The sequence below is a fragment of the Aquarana catesbeiana genome, linkage group LG03 (genome assembly GCF_042186555.1).
Source record: "Aquarana catesbeiana isolate 2022-GZ linkage group LG03, ASM4218655v1, whole genome shotgun sequence".
Taxonomy (NCBI): Eukaryota; Metazoa; Chordata; class Amphibia; order Anura; family Ranidae; genus Aquarana; species Aquarana catesbeiana.
This window is the reverse complement of record NC_133326.1, coordinates 681041998-681065311: the sequence shown is the minus strand read 5'-3', so window position 1 is coordinate 681065311 and position 23314 is coordinate 681041998. Positions and strand designations below refer to the sequence as shown.

The 23314-nt window shown below is 40.6% G+C and overlaps 1 protein-coding gene across 1 annotated transcript; it reads right to left on the bottom strand.

Annotated features, from left to right (window-relative positions):
- Positions 1-566: 566 nt before the first annotated feature.
- LOC141134108 (extracellular calcium-sensing receptor-like) lies at positions 567-22866 on the bottom strand. Its single transcript, XM_073623692.1, has 6 exons — positions 22862-22866; positions 20463-20684; positions 16447-16738; positions 11537-12439; positions 3761-3884; positions 567-1484 (listed from the first exon to the last, which is right to left on the bottom strand). Exons 1-6 carry the CDS (start codon positions 22864-22866, stop codon positions 586-588), a joined length of 2445 nt encoding a protein of 814 aa, XP_073479793.1. The 3' UTR covers positions 567-585.
- Positions 22867-23314: the final 448 nt, after the last annotated feature.

Here is a 23314-nt window from a genome sequence, read left to right as displayed (position 1 = left end):
AGATAGATAGATAGATAGATAGATAGATAGATAGATAGATAGATAGATAGATAGATAGATAGATAGATAGATAGATAGATAGATAGATAGAATGAATTAATAATTCACAAACCATGTTGCTGATTTTTTAAATTTATCTGACAATAAATTGATTTTAACACTGATATTTTGTGAATTTTTTAAACATACAAAGCTGGCCAGCACATTGCTATGAACTGCAGCAAAAGGACAAAAGGCAAATTACTTTGTTCTTGGGCAATGCAGACAAATGCTGTTGGTATAAATATATAATTATTTAGATCCTTGCTGCATTCCATATTTGTTGAAAATTCTTCAGCTGAATGGGCAACTGTGATGTAATGTGTGTTTCCATCTTATCCAAGATATACATTTTAATATGTCAATCCATCTTCATACCCATCTGGCACTCACAGTAATAATAAAAAAAAAAAAAAACGGTAATATGGTATAAAAAAAGAGAATTTTTAAAAGGATTGCACAGGATTTTTCAAGGTATCAGAAAAACACAATGCATTCACCAACAACCAATAGAAATAATTTGGCATTCATATCATTTGATTGTTGTTAGTTTTTTCCTAAAAGATGTTTTCGTGAGTTCATGCTTGGACAGAACAAAATGATGTAACATTTTGGGACAAACATAAAGCAGAGCATGGCCCAACTGGAGGACAGGATGGCAAAGATCTCCATGGCTATGGTATATTTGCCACTGGTGCTGAGCGATGCTGGGATATAAGAGATCCACACACTGAGGAAGGCAAGCATACTGAAGGTTATAAATTTGGCTTCATTGAAGCTTGCTGGGAGTTGTCTGGCCAAGAAGGCAACCACAAAGCTGGCCAGAGCAAGTAGACTTAGATACCCAATAGTGCACCAAAAGGCAGTCAGTGATCCTTCATTACATTCAACAAATAGAACTTCAGCTTTGGTATTTACATTATAAACTGGGAATGGAGGTGACAGAGATAGCCAAACAACACCTATTACTAACTGAAAAAAGGTTCCCAAGCCAATCACTGTGTAGGAAAATGCAGGGGTGGCCCACTTCTTTATATCACTGTTAGGCTTTGTGGCTTTAAAGGCAGTCATGACCATGAGAGTTTTGGCCAGGATACACGACACACAAAAAGCAAAAACCAATCCAAAGGTCACTTGACGTAGGAGACATTTTTCCCAGGTGGGGTAACCAATAAAGGCCAGTGAAGAAAGAAAGCAGAGTGACATGGAGATCAGGAGAAGGCAACTAACAGTGTAATTGTTGGCTCGGACTATGGGAGTTGTTTTGTGATAGACCAATATTCCAAGAATAGCTACAGGAATCACAGAGGAGGTAAGGCCTGTGGACAATAAAATGACTCCCAAAGTTTCATCATAAGAGAGGTACTCAGTGAGCTTTGGTATACATCTGTCTTTCTGTTGACTTGGCCACTGATCCCACGGACACTTGAAACACCCAACAAAATCTGAAAGAGATAGCAAATATAAGTATTGGAATACAATGTCCCGTTTGTGTGGATGGAGGAATCTGTTTTTCTTTAATAAACTAACCATCCTTGGCCAGCTTCAGCTTGGCCAATTCTCTCTAGTACTTCACATGTTATATACAATATGTAAGCTACTTGGATTGAGCAGACTGGGTCGCTCTCTACAAACTATTTCAGTTCACCCCATATTGCTGTTATACTGTATGCCTCCTATACTACCAGCAAGTATGGTATTTTGCAAATTAGAACAAGGACTGGCCAGAAAGGGTTCACTTTAAGGCATTTGGCCAGCTTAAAAATGTATTTGCAAAATTTGCAAACTAAGAATGCCTAATTTCATGCAGAAACTTGCTTACAGTATGAAAAAGTGTATACATATATATCTATAGATCTATAGATATAGATCTATAGATCTATATATCTGTAGATATATAGATATACATACACATACACATACACACTATACTGCCAAAAGTATTGGGACACCTGCCTTTACCCGCACATGAACTTTAATGGCATCCCAGTCTTAGTCCGTAGGGTTCAATATTGAGTTGTCCTACCCTTTGCAGCTATAACAGCTTAAACTCTTCTAGTTAGGCTGTCCATAAGGTTTAGGAGTAAATGTTTAACCATTCTTCAAGAAGCGCATTTGTGCAGGCCAGTCAAGTTCCTCCACCCCAAACTCGCTCATACATGTCTTTATGGGCCTTGCTTTGCACACTGGTGCGCAGTCATGTTGTAACAGGAAGGGGTCATCCCCAAACTGTTCCCACAAAGTTGGGAGCATAAAATTGTTCAAAATGTCTTGTTATGCTGACTCTTTATGAGTTTCTTTCACTGGAACTAAGGGGCCAAGCCCAACCCCTGAATAAACAACCCCACACCATAATCCCCCATCCACCAAATGATTTGAAGGGGAGGCCCAATATTTTTGCCAATAGAACACGATAGATACACCTTTGGGATGAATTAGAGCAGAGACTGCGAGCCAGGCCTTCCACATCAGTGCCTGACATCACAAATGTGCTTCTGGAAGAATGGTCAAACATTCCCATAGACACACTCCTAAACTTTGTGGTCAGCCTTCCCAGAAGAGTTAAAGCTGCTATAACTGCAAAGGGTGGGCCAACTCAATATTGAACCCTACGGACTAAGATTGGCATGCTATTAAAGTTCATGTGCGTGTAAAGGCAGCCACCCCAATACTTCTGGGATCAAAAGTAACATTTCTGTCTTTTGCAGATGACACTAAACTATGCAGTGAAATAACGTCTTTACAGGATGTCTCCAATTTACAAGCCGACCTCAATGCTCTGTCTAATTGGGCGACTATGTGACAGATGAGGTTTAATGTTGATAAATGTAAAGTTATGCACTTGGGGGCTAAGAATATGCATGCATCATACATACTAGGGGGAGTACAACTGGGGGGATCCATAGTGGAGAAGGGTCTGGGGGTTTTGGTAGATCATAAGCTCAATAATGGCATGCAATGCCAAGCTGAGGTTTCCAAAGCGAGCAAAGTCCTTTGTTGTATGGACTCCAGAAAGAGAGATATAATTTTGCCCCTGTTCAAATTATTAATAAGAGCTCATTTGGAATACGCAGTTCAGTTTTGGGCACCAGTTTTTTAAAAAGGATATCGGGGAACTGGAGAAAGTGCAGAGAAGGGCAACCAAACTGATAAGAGGCATGGAGGAGCTCAGCTATGAGGAAAGATTGGAGGAACTGAATTTATTCACTCTTGAGAAGAGGAGATTAAGGGGGATATGATCAACATGAACAAATATATAAGTGGTCCATATAGTGAACTTGTTGAGTTATCCACTTTACGGTCAACACAAAGGACAAGGGGGTACTGTTTACATCTAGAGGAAAAGAGATTTCATCTCCAAATACGGAAAGAGAAGAGAACACCTATCCCTCTCAGCAGGGCCAAAGTACATAGGGCATTATCAGATGCTAAGATTTCTGTTAGGGGATCACCTCCTGGCTGATTCAATATACTTGAATACAATATTTCTTGTTTACTTAATAATATATAAAAAATACATTTTTAGATTGTATGCTGTTATGAGCAGGGACCTCCTAATCCTCCTGTATTGAATTGTATATTGTAACTGTATTTTCTCTTTTTATTTTGTAAAGCACTGAACATACTGTTGGTGCCATATAAATCCTGTATATTATGAATATTAAGTGTGCATGTAGTAAATAAAATGTATAAGTGAATTAATTAACTACAGTATGCTCACCGCTTTGATTGGTGATCTCTCCCAGTGGGCAGGGAATGCACTGGAAGCAACAATGGGGTTTTCCCATGATTGCTGCTTTTCTGAAGCCTGGCGGACAACTCTCACTACAGACAGATGTGGGAATCTATGAAACAATAAATTCTTCACATTATAAACAAATACATTTACAGATAAATATGTAACTATGCACACAGTGACAATTTTTTTAGATACGATCAAATAGCTGTCTACTCTACACTTTTTTGATAAAATTTAGCTATTTGCTATTATTCTCATGATTAGTACAACACCATAGGGATCGATTTATAAAATGTATTCACAGAACTTACTCTCGGGATTCACCCATTTGTACAATTTAATTCAATTAGAAAAAATGTGTGAAAATTGTATGTTAAAAAATATCAAAGACCCATATGATGCAACAACATTTTTTGTAAATAGGGATGAGCTGTGTTCAGTCTGAATCAAGTTTGCCAAAACCCATTGGAAGCTGTAACATGATTGCTTCTCTGCTCCCCCAATCAGCTGTGGATTGGGCATTCCCCGCCAAAAAGATGAGTTTGCGTAAACAGGTAGCAAAGCTTGTATTTTGCCAAATGGCCATATTAGGTCAAATACACTGACCCAATATTGACATGTTTCCATATTAGGTCAATGATGCAATGAGCATTCCCACCCCTCTGTGTGTGGGGAATGTCCCATCCAGTGCTGATTGGGCCAGCCTCCTTCGAGTTCTGCTAAACTTAGTTCTGACTATGGTTGAACTGAACCCAGCTCATCCTTATGCCCTGTACATACGATAGGATTTTCCAACAATAAAATCCATGTTTTTTTTCCGACAGATGTTGGCTCAAACTTATCTTGCATACACACAGTCACACAAATCTTGTCGGAAATTCCGAACGTCAAGAACGCGGTGATGTGCAACAAGTACAACGAGATGAGAAAAATGAAGTTCAATAGCCAGTGCGGCTCTTCTGCTTGATTCCAGGCATGCGTGGAACATTGTGCATCGGAATTGTGTACACATGATCGGAATTTCCGACAATGGATTTTGTTGTCGGAAAATTTGAGAACCAGCTCTCAAATTTTGTGTGACTGAAATTCCGATGGAAAATGTCCGATGGAGCCTAGACACGGTTGGAATTTCCGACAACAAGCTCCCATAGAACATTTTCCATCGGAAAATCCTATCGTGTGTACGGGGCATTATGCCCCGTACACACAGTCGGATTTTCCGACGGAAAATGTGTGATAGGACCTTGTTGTCGGAAATTCCGATCGTGTGTAGGCTCCATCACACATTTTCCATCGGATTTTCCGACACACAAAGTTTGAGAGCTTGCTATAAAATTTTCCGACAACAAAATCCGTCAGAATAAATAAAGAGATTAAAGCTATTGGCTACTGCCCCGTTTATAGTCCCAACGTACGTGTTTTACGTCACCGCGTTCAGAATGATCGGATTTTCTGACAACTTTGTGTGACCGTGTGTATGCAAGACAAGTTCGAGCCAACATCCGTCGGAAAAAATCCATGGATTTTGTTGTCGGAATGTCCAATCGTGTGTACGGGGCATAATGCAGCCTCCATTTAAAGTGGACCTGAATTTAAAAAGTGAGGACCTACTGTTATCTACTATTATATATAAAACATCTAGAATAGTTAATTATGCCTAATCAGTACCCTGAAAAATGTATCCCTTGCCCTAAAATCTTCCCGAAAAATAACATTGCAGTTCCTGTGCCTAGGCACATCTGTTCTGAAGCTTTATTGCTGTATGTCAGTAGGGTATGGGCATGTAATACATTGGTGCCTCTGGCTGCTAGTGTCACAAGATCTGAAGTGATTTGCTAATAGCACCTGTGCTGTTCAGTGTTCTCCTTGCTGGAGAGGAAGCTGTGCCTGAGAACCAGCAGTGAAAGGATCTCCCTGCTTCATCTATTCTGTGCCTTCTCTATCTCTCCTGCTTCTTGATCTTTACCCCACCAGTCATCAGATCATCAGGAGACTCCTTGACAAAGTGCTGACTACAGGTGACCATATCAATGTCAAGGCTAGATATGCTTTTAGGTTGGCTATGCATTGACCAACCTGGAGCAGATGTTATAACGCATACATATGACTGAGGTTTATTAGTTGTGCTTATTATTTTTATTAGAAATGCAACACCTTTTCTGTTGAACATTTTCCCAGTATGTCTATTAGCTGTTTGATAATTTATGAATGTGATGGTAAACAGTTGGTGTACAAGCTACCAAGAATGGCATACATAAAATAACATCTTTTTTATTTTATTTTTTAAAAGGGAACCTCATCTAAATTTTTTTTCAGTTTTTGCAAAAAGCGAGAAAAGCTTAGAACCTCCAGCTGTTTCCCCAATGGGGAGATTTTAACGTAATCAGTACAGTCAGGGCTGCTGTTAGAACTCATGGGGCCCCATACAGCCTACCTGACAGGGCCCCCTCAGCCGAAAGTGACTGAGGACTTAGATTTATCAGTCCCTTTCTCTGCAGCCTCAACTGCGCAGATCAATGAATAGGAAGTGCTCTGAGGCTTCCTACTCATTCACAAACTGAAACATAGTAAACACAGTTTACTATGCTTCAGTGATGAATGGACACAGGTGTGATTGGTACTGGTTGCTCACTGTGTTCATTCTGGAAAGGAAGGGGCCAGTAAATGACATATCTACCAGCCAATTCCCTGCTCTCTATCCTGAAACATCCTCCTGTATGCCCATAGCATCTGCCAGTGCGAGAGGGGAGGGGGGAAGCCAGCAGCATTGTGGGGGAAAGGGGCACTTGGGGGGCCCAGACAGCAGATTGAAGGGACACATATGCTAGCACCAATCCCCCTGCAGTGCAGCCAGAGGGACAAAGAGGAGGAGAAGCTGGCAGCGCTACAGGGGGAGACAGAAGAGGATTGGTGACTGCAATAAGACAGTACTGCTGGCCCTCCTGCTCAGCCCCCCCTTTTGAACTGATGGGGCCCGGACCCAGTACAGGAGGGCTGGCTGTACTGCCTTATCAGCAGCCCTGAGTACAGTATATCAGTTACTATTTCCAAAGCTTCCAATTCTTTTTAATATAAAGAACTAAACAAGAAGTTAGGGGAAATCTTCCTAATGGGAGTAAAAATAAGATACAGAGGGTGCAAGAAGCATGACCACATACATCTAAAACTTCTCACATTCTCATACCTTTTGACTATCTCTTGTCCATTTCAAAGTGCTTGTATTAATTCTTAGTGCTGTCGTGTCATATTGTCCAACCAAAATATGGTTTATTGAACCAACAGAGGTCAACTGCCAGTTTACAATATCATACATGGGAGAAGGGTCTCCATTGCCATTAAAAAACATTTCTTGCCCGCTGCTTAATTTTACTCGAACGTTCTTCATATAATGTAGGATCTGTGAAAATACAGTAAGTTCCAAAGCAAATTTATCATGGATTATGATTCATCAAAGATAACATGCATTACAAAAGACAGGCAATTCACATTAGAGAGGGTTTTTAACCCATGGATCAAAAATGTACAATGTCATTAATGGTGAGAGTGGCCCTCTCCCTCCGGGGTTGATTTGCTAAAGGCAAAGAGGCTGCTCATTTTACAAAGGAAGTTGAACTTTGCAAGGGAATTTTCCCCAGGGCTTGGTGGATGCGGTGAAATTTCACTTTGCAGAGAATACCCAATCGTTTGCAAGGAAAAAAAAAAAAGAAAATAATTTTGCATGCACATGATTGGATGATGGAAGTCAGCAGAGCTTCACCTTAAGCTACTTTCACACTGGGGCAGTAAAGCGAAGCTAGTTTTAACAGCGCTTTACCGTTGTTTTAGTAGTGCTTTTCGGGTGCTAGCTGGGCACTTTTAACCCCCGCCCTAGCGGCTGAAGAAGGGGTTAATACCGCTCATGTAGCGCTGCTACCGAATCGCTTTGCAGGCGCTTCGGCAGTGCTGCCCATTCATTTTAATGGCCGGGGGCGGTGGAGGAGCGGTGTATACACCGCTCCTTCACCGCCCCACAGATGCTGCTTACAGGACTTTTTCTAGAGTCCTGCAAGTGCACCGCTCCAGTGTGAAAGCCCTTTAACTGACAATTGCACGACCACGCAATCATCAGGTAAAGTAACACAGTGCCGTATCGCAAAAAATGGCCTGGTCATGAAGGTGGGGGGGGAACCTTCCGGGGCTGAAGTGGTTAAAAAAAAAAAAGCTTTACAATCACTGTGAAGCTCATTGTAAGAATACTGTATATATATACTTCAAGTGATGCAGTCACTTATAATTTGTCAAATCTTGACCCATTACATTTTGTCAAAGGCCATAACTTTACAAAGAAATTCCTCACCATGAAGTGTTTTTCTTTACAAAAAATATGTTGGCAATTATCACTGTGCTATTCTTGGGTTTATAAATCTACGGTAAGTGTTTCTCATTGTTGTATAATTAATAAAGCTAAAAGAATGCCACGTACACACGAGCGGACTTTTCGACCGGACTATTCGACGGACTTTCGGCGGACTTCCAACGGACTTTCCCAATGAACGGACTTGGCTACACACAATCACACCAAAGTCCGACAGATTCGTACGTGATGACGTACGACCAGACTAAAATAAGGAAGTTGATAGCCAGTAGCCAATAGCTGCCCTAGCATCGATTTTTGTCCTTCGGACTAGCATACAGATGAGCGGACTTTTCGATAGGAACTGGGTCCGGCGGAGTTCCAATGTAAAGATTTGAAACATGTTCCAAATCTAAAGTCCGTCAGATTTTCGACCGAAAAAGTCCGCTGCAGGTCCGATGAAGCCCACACACGGTTGAATTGTCCGCCGGACTCGGTCCGTCGGATCAGTCCGCTCGAAAAGTCCGCTCGTGTGTACAGGGCATTAGAAATCTCAGAAAATTGAATACTGTCCGTGATACTTTTTTTATTTGCACTAACATACAATTTTTCAGGACAAGCTTTCGGGGTATGTCCCCTTCTTCATGGTCCAAGCAGTACTCAATGCAGCTGCAATCACATCAAGTTAGAAATCTGAGAATTTCAGACAGTTGTCAGTGGGGATAATGAATGATCAGAGTGCATTGATACCTATATGCCTAAGCCAAATTTATAGGTATCAGCATGATTGGGTTAACTCAGCAATAATGCTATATGAATATGTATACCTAAATCATTTTTATATATTTAAAGTGGTTGTAAAGTCAGAAGTTTTTTTTTTATCTTAATGCATTCTATGCATTAAGGTAAAAAGCCTTCTGTGTGCAGCAGCCCCCCTCATATTTACCGGAGGTCCCTTCAGATCCAGCGATATCCACAAGTGTCTCAGCCGTCTGGGACTCCTGATTGGCTGAGACACAGCAGCATCGCCATTGGCTCCCGCTGCTGTCAAAGACAGTTAGCCAATCAGGAGAGAGAGGGGGTGGGGCCAAACCAGTGTTTCCTGTCTGAATGGACACAGGGAGCTGCAGCTCGGCTTGGGTGCCCCCATAGCAAGCTGCTTGCTGTAGGGGCAATGAACAGGAGGGAGGGGCTGGTTCACCAAAGAGGGACCTGAGAAGAGAAGGATCTGGACCGCTCTGTGCAAAACCAACTGCACAGAGGAGGTAAGTATAACATGTTTGTTATTTTTATAGAAAAAAAAGGAGACTTTAATATCACTTTAAAGCGGAGTTCCACCCGTTTTTTAGTTTATTAAAAGTCAGCAGCTACAAAAATCATAGCTGCTAACTTTTAATAAACCGACACTTACCTGTCCCACGGCCCAGCAATGCGCCCGCCCAAAGCCTCGCTCCTCTTCCCGTCCAACTGCGAGTCGTGCTGCACTCTGCTATTGGCCAATCTTCTGGGACCTGTGTTGTGTCCCAGAAGATCGCTGGCAGGCAAGGGCCGCCTAATGCAAGAGGAGGAGTCGCCTAGGCGGCCGAAAACAGGAAGGAGGAAGTGGGACAGGAAATCCCACTAAAAAGAGGGTACACACTCCCCCCCCAAAAAAATGACATGCCAAATGTGGCATGTTAGGGGGTGAGGAGTGCTTAAAGCGGAGTTCCACTTTTGGGTGGAACTCCGCTTTAAGAAATATAAGGTTTTCATTTTACCTTTCTCTACCCCTAACTATTATCATCATCAAGGCTTTTTTTTTTTCTCAGAAAACAGGTGCAGGAACTCAACCACGAGCCACTCCCCCCCCCACACACACACCCTCCAAACTGCATCAAATAGTGGGTGTGGTCACATTTCATTAACAGTGGGAGGGTCTTAAAGGGGCATCAAATGCCAGGAGGGCATTACGTGAAGTGAAGGATTCAGCCTTCTTCCACAGCTGCTAACCTCTGCATTCCCCATCTCACTTTCACCCCTCTTCAGCTCTGACCTCTGCATGCAACCCCCTCTACTGCCCCCATATTCTCCCCCCTTCCTTAAAAGCTTTACCATCTTCCACCTCACTTTTGTTGCTGTATTAAGTTGAAGCACTCAGCTGGCTCTAGTACCTCCCCACACACTGTAGTTGTCTCCACCTTTCTCGCTTGCAGGGAGATCATTCATTGGGGGTGTCGGCATCCTTATTGCACCCCAGGCACCTGCATCTCCCTTGTCCCCATCCTGTACCCAGTGGGAGACATTCAGGAGATTAGATGAACGGGCCATTGAGAGTCAAGGTTTCACTTGTAAACACAGAAGCCAGACTTATGTGTTTACAAATGATAGTGGTGATCAGAGAGCCTGAGCCAGAGGTGGTGGAACTGAGTTCCACCAAGTTCCAGCTGAAAAAAAGAGCTGATTATCATACATCAGGTGTCAGTCTCCCAGCTTGACTCCTGCAAGCCCCAACCACTTGGTACTCAAAAAACTCAATGCTGGAGTCCATACGTAATCCAGAATTTATTTATTAAAAATCTACTGATCCAGTATACAGCAGAAAGCCAACACGTTTCAGCTTATAAAGCCTTACTCACATACAGTATATGCTATAAATAAGGCTTTGTAAGCTGAAACGTGTTTATGCTGTATACTGTACCACTAGATTTTTACAAAATAAACTCTGCAGATTATGTTTAAACTCGTGTATTGAAAGTCTGCAAATATTACAAACATGAAAGACCATAGTAAATTGTAGTCAAATAAGTGTTTTGTAGTGGATACAGCACAGAAAGGTATAAAATAAGGCACAAATATTAAGCAGAAAATAATGCACAACAATGCCGACAAAATTGCCGAAATTAAACCAAGCCATAATTATCAGCATGCTGATTGTGTATGGACTGCAGCATTTACTTTTTTTTATTTGACCTTTGTTTTGATAAAATTCCATGCTGTTGTTAATTATAGGCTAACAAATACACAAAAATGTAAAAAAAAAACAAACAAACTATATTTTAGTGTGTCTATATATATATTTTTTTAATGCTGGTAATACTGTAATTCTGATAATTACAGTTATAAAAAGTTGAACACAGCCACCTATAGCCTGCAGTGGTCTCTGCAATGTTGCCTGCAGGCAAAGGATTTATTTTGTCTGCCTCCAGCTTGCATGCGATAACTATGTCATCGCTGATCACATAAAGGTGAATTGCTTTTTTTGGTTCCAGAAGTTCATTAATGGCCAAAGCTGTCAGTAACAGCCAGTATTGTCTGGTGGCTTTCAAATGGAGGATGTCTGTTAATGTAACCACAACATGGTGCACAGTGCTCAGGAAAGTTAATACAGTATATAGATTGCAGGTGGGTTTAAAATACACATTTTTTTAATTAAACCTTTTATATACTGTATTATTATCCTGCGCTATATCCTCATTGTCGTCATTATCCATCATCATTATTATTACTGTGCTTTCTACCTGCCATGGTTTAAAATTCCAGACATCTGAGCAGCTTCTGTTAACAAAAGGACCATTTCCTGGCCTACAAACACTTAGATCATGCAAAGCCTTGGCTACTACATAAACGGCACTGTAAAGGTTATAAACAATTCTTAAGCTAGATATCCGTTTTAAATAAATCTGAAAATTATCCACTTTATCTTCCTCTGTGCAGTTTCTTGAGGGTCTTTCATGAGGGAATGAAACATTTTCAAAGTTAAGGAAGGTACAACCAACGCTTTCTTCCCAAAACATCCAATTCCAAGGCCATTCTGGAAGTTCTGGGGGATTGACATAGTCAAGGTGTTGTTTAAGTCCAGGGATATTTCCACTGTAGAAGGCAAAACCAATGGTTCCAGCAAGAAGCCTTGAATATTTTTCTGATGTTAACAATGATGATGTTGACCATGCTTCGCTGGCCACCCATATTTTCTCTGTTATGTTTTCTTTCAAAAGTTCATCCAGTAGTGAAAAGAAATTGACATCAGTGGAGAAAACAACTATAGCTTGGGCAGTTGATCCTTTAATGACCTGAACTATTTGAGGAATGTTGTGATTGGGTTGATTAAGCTGAATGTACACTGTAAACTCAACGCAGGCTCCAGATTTGAGAATTTCTTGTTTAATGACCTGAATGCCTTGTTGCCCATAGTCGTTAGCCACAGCCACTAAGCCAACCCATGTCCAGCCAAAATTTAACACCAACTTGGCCAGGCCTTTAGATTGAAATGCATCACTTGGTACAGTCCTGAAGAAGGATGTAAACTGTGTTCTGTCACTCAGGAGGGAACTAGTTGAGAAGTGGCTTATCTGTGGAATAGAATTATCAAGTGAAAAAAGTAGGTATTGTTTCAAACACCAGTACATAAGCATGCTAAATCATGCGGCCCCCTGCTATACCGTTGTATCCTAAAACAGCTAATTCTACAGCTTTGTGATTTTGTCTATATAAAGCAGATGAGTGAAATAGGTGCTATCTTCAAACTATACACCTCAGACTGTATCTTAAAGTCCATTTCTGGGCAAACATTTTTTTTCTACCCATGCAGTGGGGCTGTGCCCCACTGCATGGGTCAACTGCTCGTTTTTTCTAGGGATGAGCACAAACTTTATACTCACCTGATCCACCGATCCTCTGGAAAACCAAGCTCCCCCATGGTCCAGAGGTGGATTGCTACTGTCTATGGAGCAAGCTCTGGGTATGCTGATATCAAGAACAGTCTATTTTCAAGACCACTGGAAAGCAGGGATGCTGGACTGGTCTTGTGCGCGGAGGATAGGCAGATCAGGTAAGTATAGCTCTGCTGTCCACTCCCCTAGAATAAAAAAAATGTTACTAAACCCAGGAACCTGCATTCACTATATCTGGTCTCACACAGTACACAGAACATGGAAATGCAATTATTTTAGTAAATATAAACTGCTAAATACCTTTTCTTATCAGCACTATATAGCAGTCTTGTGACTTCTATGAGTGTCTGGTTAAAGCGTGTAGGAGGAGTTTTCATTCTGCACTGACTGTTCTATCCAGGATGCAGGACCCCTAACCCTCTGTCTAGACAGTGCTGATTGGCCCTGTGCTGATCACATGCACTCCCCCAAGGAAAGAAAAACTCTCTAGTAATACACACCAAACTGAGCATGTGCAGCCTGTCCCCTGGCTCTGTATTATCAGGAAATATATTGGGGACAGTGGACGGAGGAGAGGATCAGAGAAGACAGGATCAAACAGCCTTTTTACACAATGCTGAGGATTAACCCCTTAGGAACACAGTGAGTGTAACAATCATGCTTTACTGTATATACGCACTGACTTTACTGTTTTGGGTTTAGTAACACTTTAACCCATGCAGTGCAGGCACAGCCCCACTGCATTGGGGAAAAAAATGCTTACGCTTTAAGTTATGGAAATCCTATTAAAATATTAAGTATTTGAAACCTGACTTCACCCTTCATCAAAAATGATATTGTAAAACCTTAAACTTTATAATAAGAAATGTTTACTTTGTTGTCACAAGTAGCAAAGAACTGATTTGTCTAAGGGATTGGAGAGTTCTATGGCACATAACTGCCATGGAGTTTTTTGCATCTTAATTGTCACTAGTGTTTGATATGGTTTACCTGCCTTATGGAATTTAGGTAGGGCCTACTACTTTAAGCATCCCACCAAAAAGATTTCACTAAATTAAACCTCAGGGTCAACATAGCCCTGAGATTTTGTCTTGTTTATAATTTAATGCCACAGAAGTGTAAAAGTATAAAATCCTCATGGAAGAGAACATTCTGTAAGCATACAAAGGTTATAGAAATAACATTTGCACAAGCAGAAGGTCAAAGCAGACAGAAACAAATAGTCAACGAGAACCATAGAAGTAGAGTTGAGGCTAAGAAAAACAATTGTTCAGGTAGGAACAAGACAGGAAGCAGGACCAATGGCGGGCACAAACACAGGACATTTAAGTGTATGTAAGTCCTTAGAATAAACTTCTCTTATTTGCTCCCTTCTGGTCTATGTAATGTTTCATTAGAACTATTTTGTTATATCTGTTTGATAAGTGCAAACAACACATTGATCTTTTCAGAAAATCAGAGCATTCCTGTGTCCTCTACACACTTCCATGTTGTTGCAAAAAAAAACCTTCCTAATTCTTATGTTTGCTTTACAGAATGATTAGCATTTATGTTGCAGAGATCGGAGAGTGTCGGTGTTCAAGTAGATTGGCAAAGGAAAACTGAGCAGGGTGGACACCACTTAGTCCATAAAAATAATGTGTGTTGTGAGTACACAACAGAGCTTTATAGCTGAGTGCAATTCCAGCATATCAATGGGTATTCTTCTGTACTTGCAGGGTCTTTAAAGGCACACAATACCGGAAATGTGCATGTATTTTTTTATTATTATTTTGCCTTAACAAACACTGGGCATAGCTACAATTACATCTAAGAGAACCGGGATACATTGCATGAGAGATGTTCTGTAGTCCTGATACATTTCCTGCCATATGATGATGATGCTGCTGCTCTGTAGATGCAGTACACTAAGTTAGTGCTGTCACTAACTTTGGGTTTTTGGCAAGATTACCTGGTAAAAGTAAAGTAACATAAATCTGAATGTAAGGACTAGTGTGTTACAAAATATTACATTTTTATTTTAAGTTAAGCCACAAGTTTCATGATTTTAGGAGAAGACACGTCTATTAACACTGGAACACTAATTAACTCAGGCGACTGTGTAATCAATAGATTCAGCAGACAATCTCAAGCCAAGGTAGACATCCATTCTGATCTGCTTTGGCCAATCCTGGCCTTAATTCCGCTAAGACTTAAGCCTCGTACACACGATCCGATTGTTGGCCAACAAAACCCTGGACTTTTGTCCAAAGGACGTTGGCCCAAACTTGTCTTGCATACACACGGCCACATGAATGTTGGCCAACAATCATGAACGTAGTGAAGTACTACATGTTTTTTCAGCTCTTTAGCGCCACCGTATGGGCTCCTTCTGCTAATTTCATGTTAGTAGAAGTTTGGTGAGTGTGGATTCGCGCTTTTCTTTTCGCGTTTTTCATTTAGCGCTTTTCAGTTTGTTTCTGAACAGCCGTTCATCAACCAGACATGTTGCGGAATCGGAGGAGATAACGTGTTATTTATTATTGGCCTTGGAGTTATTGCTTTGACATTATTTTTTGGGTTGAATAATGATTTGATTTGGTATATTTTCTATTTTTCTTGTATAAATAATATATATTCTACATTTCTATATTTTTGGATGCATAAAATGCACTTTTTGGTTAAGTTCTATTGGCAGATAGCATGTCTAATTTTATTTGTTTTCTTTTTTAATGCACGATAAAAAAATTGTGTAGAATAATACTTGGCTATGTGTTTTACTTCAAATTACATTTTGGGAGTAGGCAATTACATTTTAAAAAATACAATGTAAAATTGACAAGGGACACCAACATAGTTATATCTTTGATCTTAGAAACTCAGGGATAATAGCGTTGTGGTAACTTGCCCAAATAAAAAAAAAGAATAATAATATTATTCTTGATATCACTAGAGAAAAAAGCCTTTGAAAATTTGTTTGCAATAACTCCATCAGTATCACCAGCAAAGCAGCTTCATTATTATCCCATTAAAGAAGAAGAGAATTGTGCACTGCATTTCAAGATTTCATAATTTGCCACGTCACAAATGTTAATTCTCCATTATGAACGCTAGTTTACAAGACTGACCGCTTCTGGCTCCTCCTTGCTTCCGAGCATGCGTGTTTGTACTTTGGACTTTTGTCCAACGGACTTGTGTACACACGCTCGGAAAGTCCGACAACACACATTTGTCCACGGAAAATTTCAAAACCTGCTGTCCAACATTTGTCCGCGGAAAATCCGACAACAATTGTTCAATGGAGCATTCACATGGTTGGATTTTCCGCCAACAGCCTGTCATCGAACATTTCCCATTGGAAAGTCTGATCGTGTGTACGCGGCTTAAGGCTAGGATAGGCCGAAAGGCAACAGCATGGAAGTTTTGCTTTTATTCTGATATGCTACAATAAAATAGTGATTGGATTGGATTGAGGTCATGCACTGGATTTTTCAACTTTTGACAACCCTTTTAAAATGAACTCATTCCAGTGATGGAACAATGACTTCTAATTTAAGATATTTTTTAAATGAATGACAAAATAAGTGTACAATGGCCATGAAATAGTGATGTCACATTTAAAAATATTAATTTCTGCAAAATTTTCACAGTGGAAGCATTAAACACTCAAGAGTGGAGCTGGTTTAGTTGCGGAAATATCATCTTACTTGTGGATACCTGCTTAGCCCAAGAATGTGAGCCATGAGGATGGAGAATGTAGAGGTGGAGTGTCCAATGATAGCGGCCAACTTCTCTTTTCTCTGGCATTGAAAGTTGGGAATAGCTTTGCTCTGCCCTGTCAGCATATATAAAGTTCCCTCTAGTTCCCTCTGAAGCATAGAACAGGAATCGTAGACCTGGAAGCCTAATGTGACATTTGGAAGGATCCCAGAGTTGTTGTTTATCTCCATGGTGGCAAATTTTACAACTTGTATCTGAAGGTAAGTCTCTGGGGACAACCTGTAGAAGTAAGCATGAGACAAATAAGAACTTCTTAAGAGGTAAACTATGTCAGCTTATTAAGGGAAGTTGTTGATAGTTTTTTTGACAGCTCTTTGATTAACCACTTACCGCAAACCGCCGTCATCGTGCGTCTGTATATTGACATAGAATACCGAAGTTATGGCAGCAGAAAGATGCCATAACCCAGTATTTTCTGAAATGGCGGGTGGTCCTCTTTATGATAAAAGCGGTCTCTGTGTTGGATTCACCACAAAATCACTTTTATCAGCAGTGGGAGAGGTGCCCCACCCTCTCCCACCATGTTCCGGTAATCCCTGCGGCTTACCGGAGCTGCCGGTAGTGGCGGAGACGATCTGAAGCTGTCCCCTCAGAGGCACTGTGTCGAGTGAGGGATTGATGGCCCTCACTCGACTCAATGAAGTTGGATGACAGAAGCAACGTCAAACATCACTTCCGCCCAACGGCCTTAAAGGGAAATTTTTTTTTCATTAAAAAAAAGAAATTTTTTTTTATTGCATTTAAAGCGGTGTTCCAGCCGAAATTTTTTTTTTTTTAAAAGTCAGCAGCTGCAAACACTGTAGCTGCTGACTTTTAATAAGGACACTTACTTGTCCAGGGAGCCTGCGATGTCGGCCCCCCGAGGCTGATCCGTCCATCAGATCGGGTGCAGGAACCGCCATTCCAACTAAGGGAAACTGGCAGTGGAGCCTTGTGGCTTCACTGCCGGTTTCCGACTGCGCATGCACGAGTGGTGCAACCCTTTGTGAATGGCCAGCTTATCTTCTGGGACACATGCATGTCCCAGAAGACAAAGGGGGGCTCACCGCAAAAGAGGATGTGATGTCCTCGGTCGCGGCCTGGCTGAATCGGAAGTACTCTTAGTACTTCCAAAAAAGGTACAAGAGAAAGTAAAAAAAAAAATGTAAATATCCAAAAACGAGGGGTGGAGAGGTGGTCTTTCATTTAAGACCACCTCTCAAAATTGGGTGGAACTCTGCTTTAAGTGTAAATGTGAGATCTGAGGTCATTTGACCCCAGATCTCACATTAAAGAGGTCCTGTCATGCTTTTTTTTTCTTTTTTTCTCTTTTTGTTTACATTCCTTGTAATAGGAAAAAAAGTGATCCAATTTTTTTTTTAAAGGGACAGTGTAAAAATGAAAAATAAAAAGTAAAATAAATAAGAAAAAAAAAATTCTAAAAGCTCCCCGTCCCACCGTGCTGGTGCGCAGAAGCGAATGCATACGTAAGTCGCGCCAGCATATGTAAATGGTGTTCAAACCACACATGTGAGGTATCGCCTTGATCGTTAGAGTGAGAGAAATTATTCTAGCAAAAGACCTCCTCTGTAACTCAAAACTGGTAACCTGTAGACTTTTTTAAATGTCGCCTATGGAGATTTTTAAGGGTTAAAGTTTGTCGCCATTGCACGAGCTGGCGCAATTTTGAAGCGTGACATGTTTGGTATCAATTTACTTGGCGTAACATTATCTTTCACAATATAAAAAAAATTTGGGCTAACTTTACTGTTTTCTTATTTTTTTATTCAAAAAAGTGTTTTTTTTCCAAACAAATTTTGTTTTTAAGATCGCTGCGCAAATACGGTGTGACAGAAAGTATTGCAACGACCGCCATTTTATTCTCTAGGGTGTCTGAAAAAAATATATAATGTTTGGGGGTTCTAAGTAATTTTCTAGCAAAAAAATGATTTAACTTGTAAAGATCAAGTTTGAAAATTAGGCCTGGTCCTTAAGTGGTTAATTTCCATGGGAGGTTTGAGAGCAGCCTGAACTTAAGGCTTGACTTTGCAGTTCATTGTTCTGGGACAGAACGGTTACTAGCAAAACTGAACCATACAAACTCATACAATTGAGTAGGCATCTTTGGCACCCTAACAGCAGTCTGGGGATGGTCAACTTCACAGCCAGGTTAACACTGCATTTACTTCTCAATGCCCTGAATAAATTAATGAGCTGAAAATTTGAAATTACTGAATACAACCTCACCATAAGTAAATTGAAAATTTTGACTTTTTAAGGAGAGCCAAGAAAAAATGGTAAAGAAGTCAAGTGGTTCATTATATGACCAACAGTTTGTGGACACCTGGACAACACACCTATAGGAGCTTGCTTGACATCCTATTCTCAAACTATTGGGTTTTAATACAGTTACCACCCTATCCCTTATGGATGACACTCTTCTGGAAAGACTTTCCACAAGATTTTGGAGTATATCTGTGGGGATGTGTGCCCATTCAGCAAAAGAGCATTTGTGAAGTTAGGTTCTGGCTTACTGTCAGCACTCTATTTCATTCCATAGGTGATCAACTGGAATGAGGTCAGGGCTCTATTCTTCAACACCAAACTCATTAAACCATGTCTTTATGGAGCTGGGTTTGTGCACAGGGACACAGTCATGCTGGTACAGAAAAGAGCCTTCCCCAAACTGTTATCACAAATGTTTAACTACATAATTGCCTAAAATATCTTTATAAGCTATACCATTAACAGTACCCTTCATTGGAAACACTTGAACTCATGATCATTTCGAGGGCTGTCAACATACTTTTGTCTTCAGCTGCAAGATATAAATTATTAAATAGCCCCTCTTCATAAGTCAGTAGAATATTTAGACATAACAAGGAGGTGGTGTGTTACATTTACAATTGGCCTCCCTTAGGCATGTGTCTCATCTGCCCCTCCATAATAATAAATGTTTAGCTTGGCCAAGAGACATCTGGACACTGCAAGCACAGGCTTGTCTTAAAGGAAGCAATAGCAATTGAGCAGAGTTTTCTAGCTTATGCAATGGCTTTTTCCCTATAGAACTGTCTGCTGGAGGTGTCTATACTCAAGTTTCTTTCATCTAATGTTTATGATTACCTTGTCTATGTGCACCTTCTGCATGTATCAAGCATTTTAAATGCGGTTTTAGTAATGGAGCCATAGATTTTCTATTATTTTTTAACAGTTTGGGGAAGGCCTAATTTTCAAACTTGCAGGTTTTTGGAGCATTATTTGAAAGCACACCAAAGATGCAATGTGCGGGACTTTTGGTGAGCTTTCAGAAAATGTGCCAAAAACATGACCCAATAGAAAGTCTGTGAGAATGCAGCTAAAAACATGGATAAACCATGCAAAGACTGCAGATACACCCCCCATTACGGACAAACCACAGTAAAGCAGTAAACTGCATGAAAAAAATGGACTGTGGTAAAGATCCCCATCAGTGTTAATGGTTTGTCCCAAGCCCTTTAATTGTCACTTTTGCTGGATAGATTGCTCTGTTAAAGAACATGGAAAAATAGCAAATCCACTGTCAATATGAATAGAAAATAAAGCAATGTTATAGAGGGGACATTGAAAAGCAAAAACTGCTGTATTAAAGCCCAAATGAATGTTCAGCTTAAATCAGCTAATTGTATGTTAGTATGCAAATTATGTAAATTTTGCGTTGGGAAAAAAATTACAGGAAAATCTATTTTTTTTCAAATTTATTTACTAATGCATGGAACCAAGTCATCGCAAAAATGAAAAATCACTCTGTGACTCATGAAGATTTAGGTAGAAAAAGGCATGGGGACTCAAGTGGTGAAAGGTCAGTTGGGCTTTAAAGGCGGTCATAGCTCTAAGCTAGTTTCATATAGGAATACAGATCTGTGTAGTAAAAGAATCTTGAGCCATAAAAAAAAAAATATAATTAGTATCAACAGACAAATCTTACTTTCTACATACAGCTTTCTTTGGTTTTTCATTGTACAACAGTTTGGGGTAAACTTTCTCCATATGGAGGGGTAAAACTGCTCCAAATAACACATCTCCACCCATTAAAATGCCTGTAATTTTAGGAGTTTCAAGTGTGCAGCAATGTCCATTGGAGTATGACGCTGGGACAAGGTAATGAAGGATGAGATGCCACAAGATCTGGTGGATGAAGATCACCAACCTGTAACCAGAGTAGGAAGAGATGGTTATTGGTCCTTGTTTACTGATATGACAGCTGGCAATGCCGGGAGTGCAGTGCAATAAAAGAGTGGTTGCCTGCACTAAGGTCCTCATCACACCTTACCCTCCCTGTAACCTCAGGCCATGTATGCTTCTAAATGATTGATTTACTTTGCAATCAATCTTTTCCAATAGGAATAATCAATCTATAGTTGATAACTTATTCAATCGATATACCACACAGAGAGAAGTGGACTTCTTGATAGTCAAGATATGACCTTGCAATCCTAAGTTAGTGATCATAATCTGACTGATGCAAATAAGGTCATGCTCATGAACAAAGTATCTCAGTGCTGCCAATTAGGGATGAGCCGAACACCCTCCGGCTCGGTTTGCAGCAGAACATGCGAACAGGCAAAAAATTTGTTCGAACGCGCGAACATCGTTAAAGTCTATGGGACACGAACATGAAAAATCAAAAGTGCTAATTATAAAGGGTTATATGCAAGTTATTGCCATAAAAAGTGTTTGGGGACCCAGATCCTGGATATGTATCACTGCAAAAAAAAGTTTTAAAACTGCAGTTTTTTTGGGAGCAGTGATTTTAATAATGCTTAAAGTGAAACAATAAAAATATTCCTTTAAATATTGTGCTTGGGGGGTGTCTATAGTATGCCTGTAAAGTGGTGCAGTTTTCCCGTATTTAGAACAATACCACAGCAAAATGACATTTCTAAAGGAAAAAAATCATTCAAAACTGCTTGTGGCTGTAATGTATTGTTGGGTCCCAGCATTATAGATGAAAATCATTGAACAAAAATGGCATGGGTCTCCCCTCAGTCCATTACCAGGCCCTTTGTGTCTGGTATGAATATTAAGGGGAACCCCGCACCCAAAATAATGGCGTGGGGATCCCCCAGGCCCCCAGGCACTGTATACTCTGAACAGCAGTATATATACTATACGGCCTGCCCTTATACTCTGCAGAAAATTGGGCCTTAGGTGTTGGTGGTGCCACAACACTGTAACCCCTCACAGATACTCTTGATGGGCGCAGGAATGGGCCCTGCTGTGAAATATTGGATCGAAAAATTGTAAATACATGCCCCTGTTAAACAGAGGCAGAAAAATTGGGCCTTGGGTGGTGCCACAGCACTGTAACCCCTCAAAGTTACTCTTGTTGGGCGCAGGAACGGGTCCTGCTGTGAAATATTAGATCAAAAAATGTAATTATATGCCCCTGTTAAATGGCACCATTGGCTCCTGCTGCTGTCAATCAAGTCATTGAGCCAATGAGGAGAGAGAGCGGGCAGGGCCGAACCACGGCTCTGTGTCTGAATGGATACACGGAGCTGCGGCTCGGGTGTCCCCATAGCAAGCTGCTTGCTGTGGGGGGCACGCGGCAGGAGGGAGGGGCAAGGAGCGCTGAAGAGGAACCGAGAAGAGGAGGATTTGGGCTGCTCTCTGCAAATTCACTGCACGGAGCAGGTAAGTATAACATGCTTGTTATTTTTTTAAGGAGACTTTAGTATCACTTTAACTATTAGGCCACATGCACACTGTATTCTTTTGATGCCTTTTCTCCTTATGGGAGACAAGTGTCAGAAATAAAATGTGGTAAAAGCCACGTTTTTGCATGTGCGTTTATGCGTGTTCACGTGTGTTTAAGTGCATTCAGGCGTTTGGCATTAATGCCTTCTATTGGCCAGAATAATCATTTATTCTGGCCATTGGAATGTATTCATGCGCAAGGGCGCATAAACGTACTCAGCATTTATGCGCATTTGCACATTTTTTTTCAGCCCAATCACTCCTCTTCAGAATGCAAGTGGTTTTTTTTTTTTTTCTACCTCTGAACTCCTGTAAAGGTCTATGTGTGCATGGACACATGGGTTAACATGGAGGGGCATTTAGAGGCAGAAAGAAAAAAAAGTCAAAAGCCTGTAAAACAGGCCTTTGTTAGCTCAAGTGTGCATGAGGCCCTAAAAGGTGTTGAACAGCATGCCATCCATATCATATACATACAACCTTCTAACAATATCCTAACAATTTTGTTAACATCGCTATAAACATTTTATTTTAAAAAGACCAACCATGAAAATTGCTGAATACAACTCTGGCTTTTTAACAGACACCTCTGGCTCACTGACCAAACAACATGTAACACATGGATCTTACCTCATTGTACTTTACTCCTGAGTACCTGTTACAGCCGTGTCATCTCATATATATAGGACTACGCATCTCCTACTGGCGGAAATTCAGACCTACTGGGATGTGTTATCAGCAAGCCTTTGTTACCACTGGGACTGCCTGTCACTGGTCTCTGTACACCACATGCCACAAAAGACAATTTCCTCTGTGCAGTTAATGATAAAAAATTAGATACCGGGGAATATTCATCTAAATGTATCTGGAGAGTGAAATTAATGATGCAGAAGGGACCTAAACTAAAAAAGGTCAACAATGATTTGCAAAGGTTTACCAGAAACACACTTTGAAAGAATTGTTGGAATCCACATTTACCCAATATACTGTACTATAATTTTAGGGTTATGTTTATTCTGCCGAAGGATGTCCTGCCCATACGTAGCTGTATGTCAGGCATTGCTGCTGCAATAAAATTAGCTC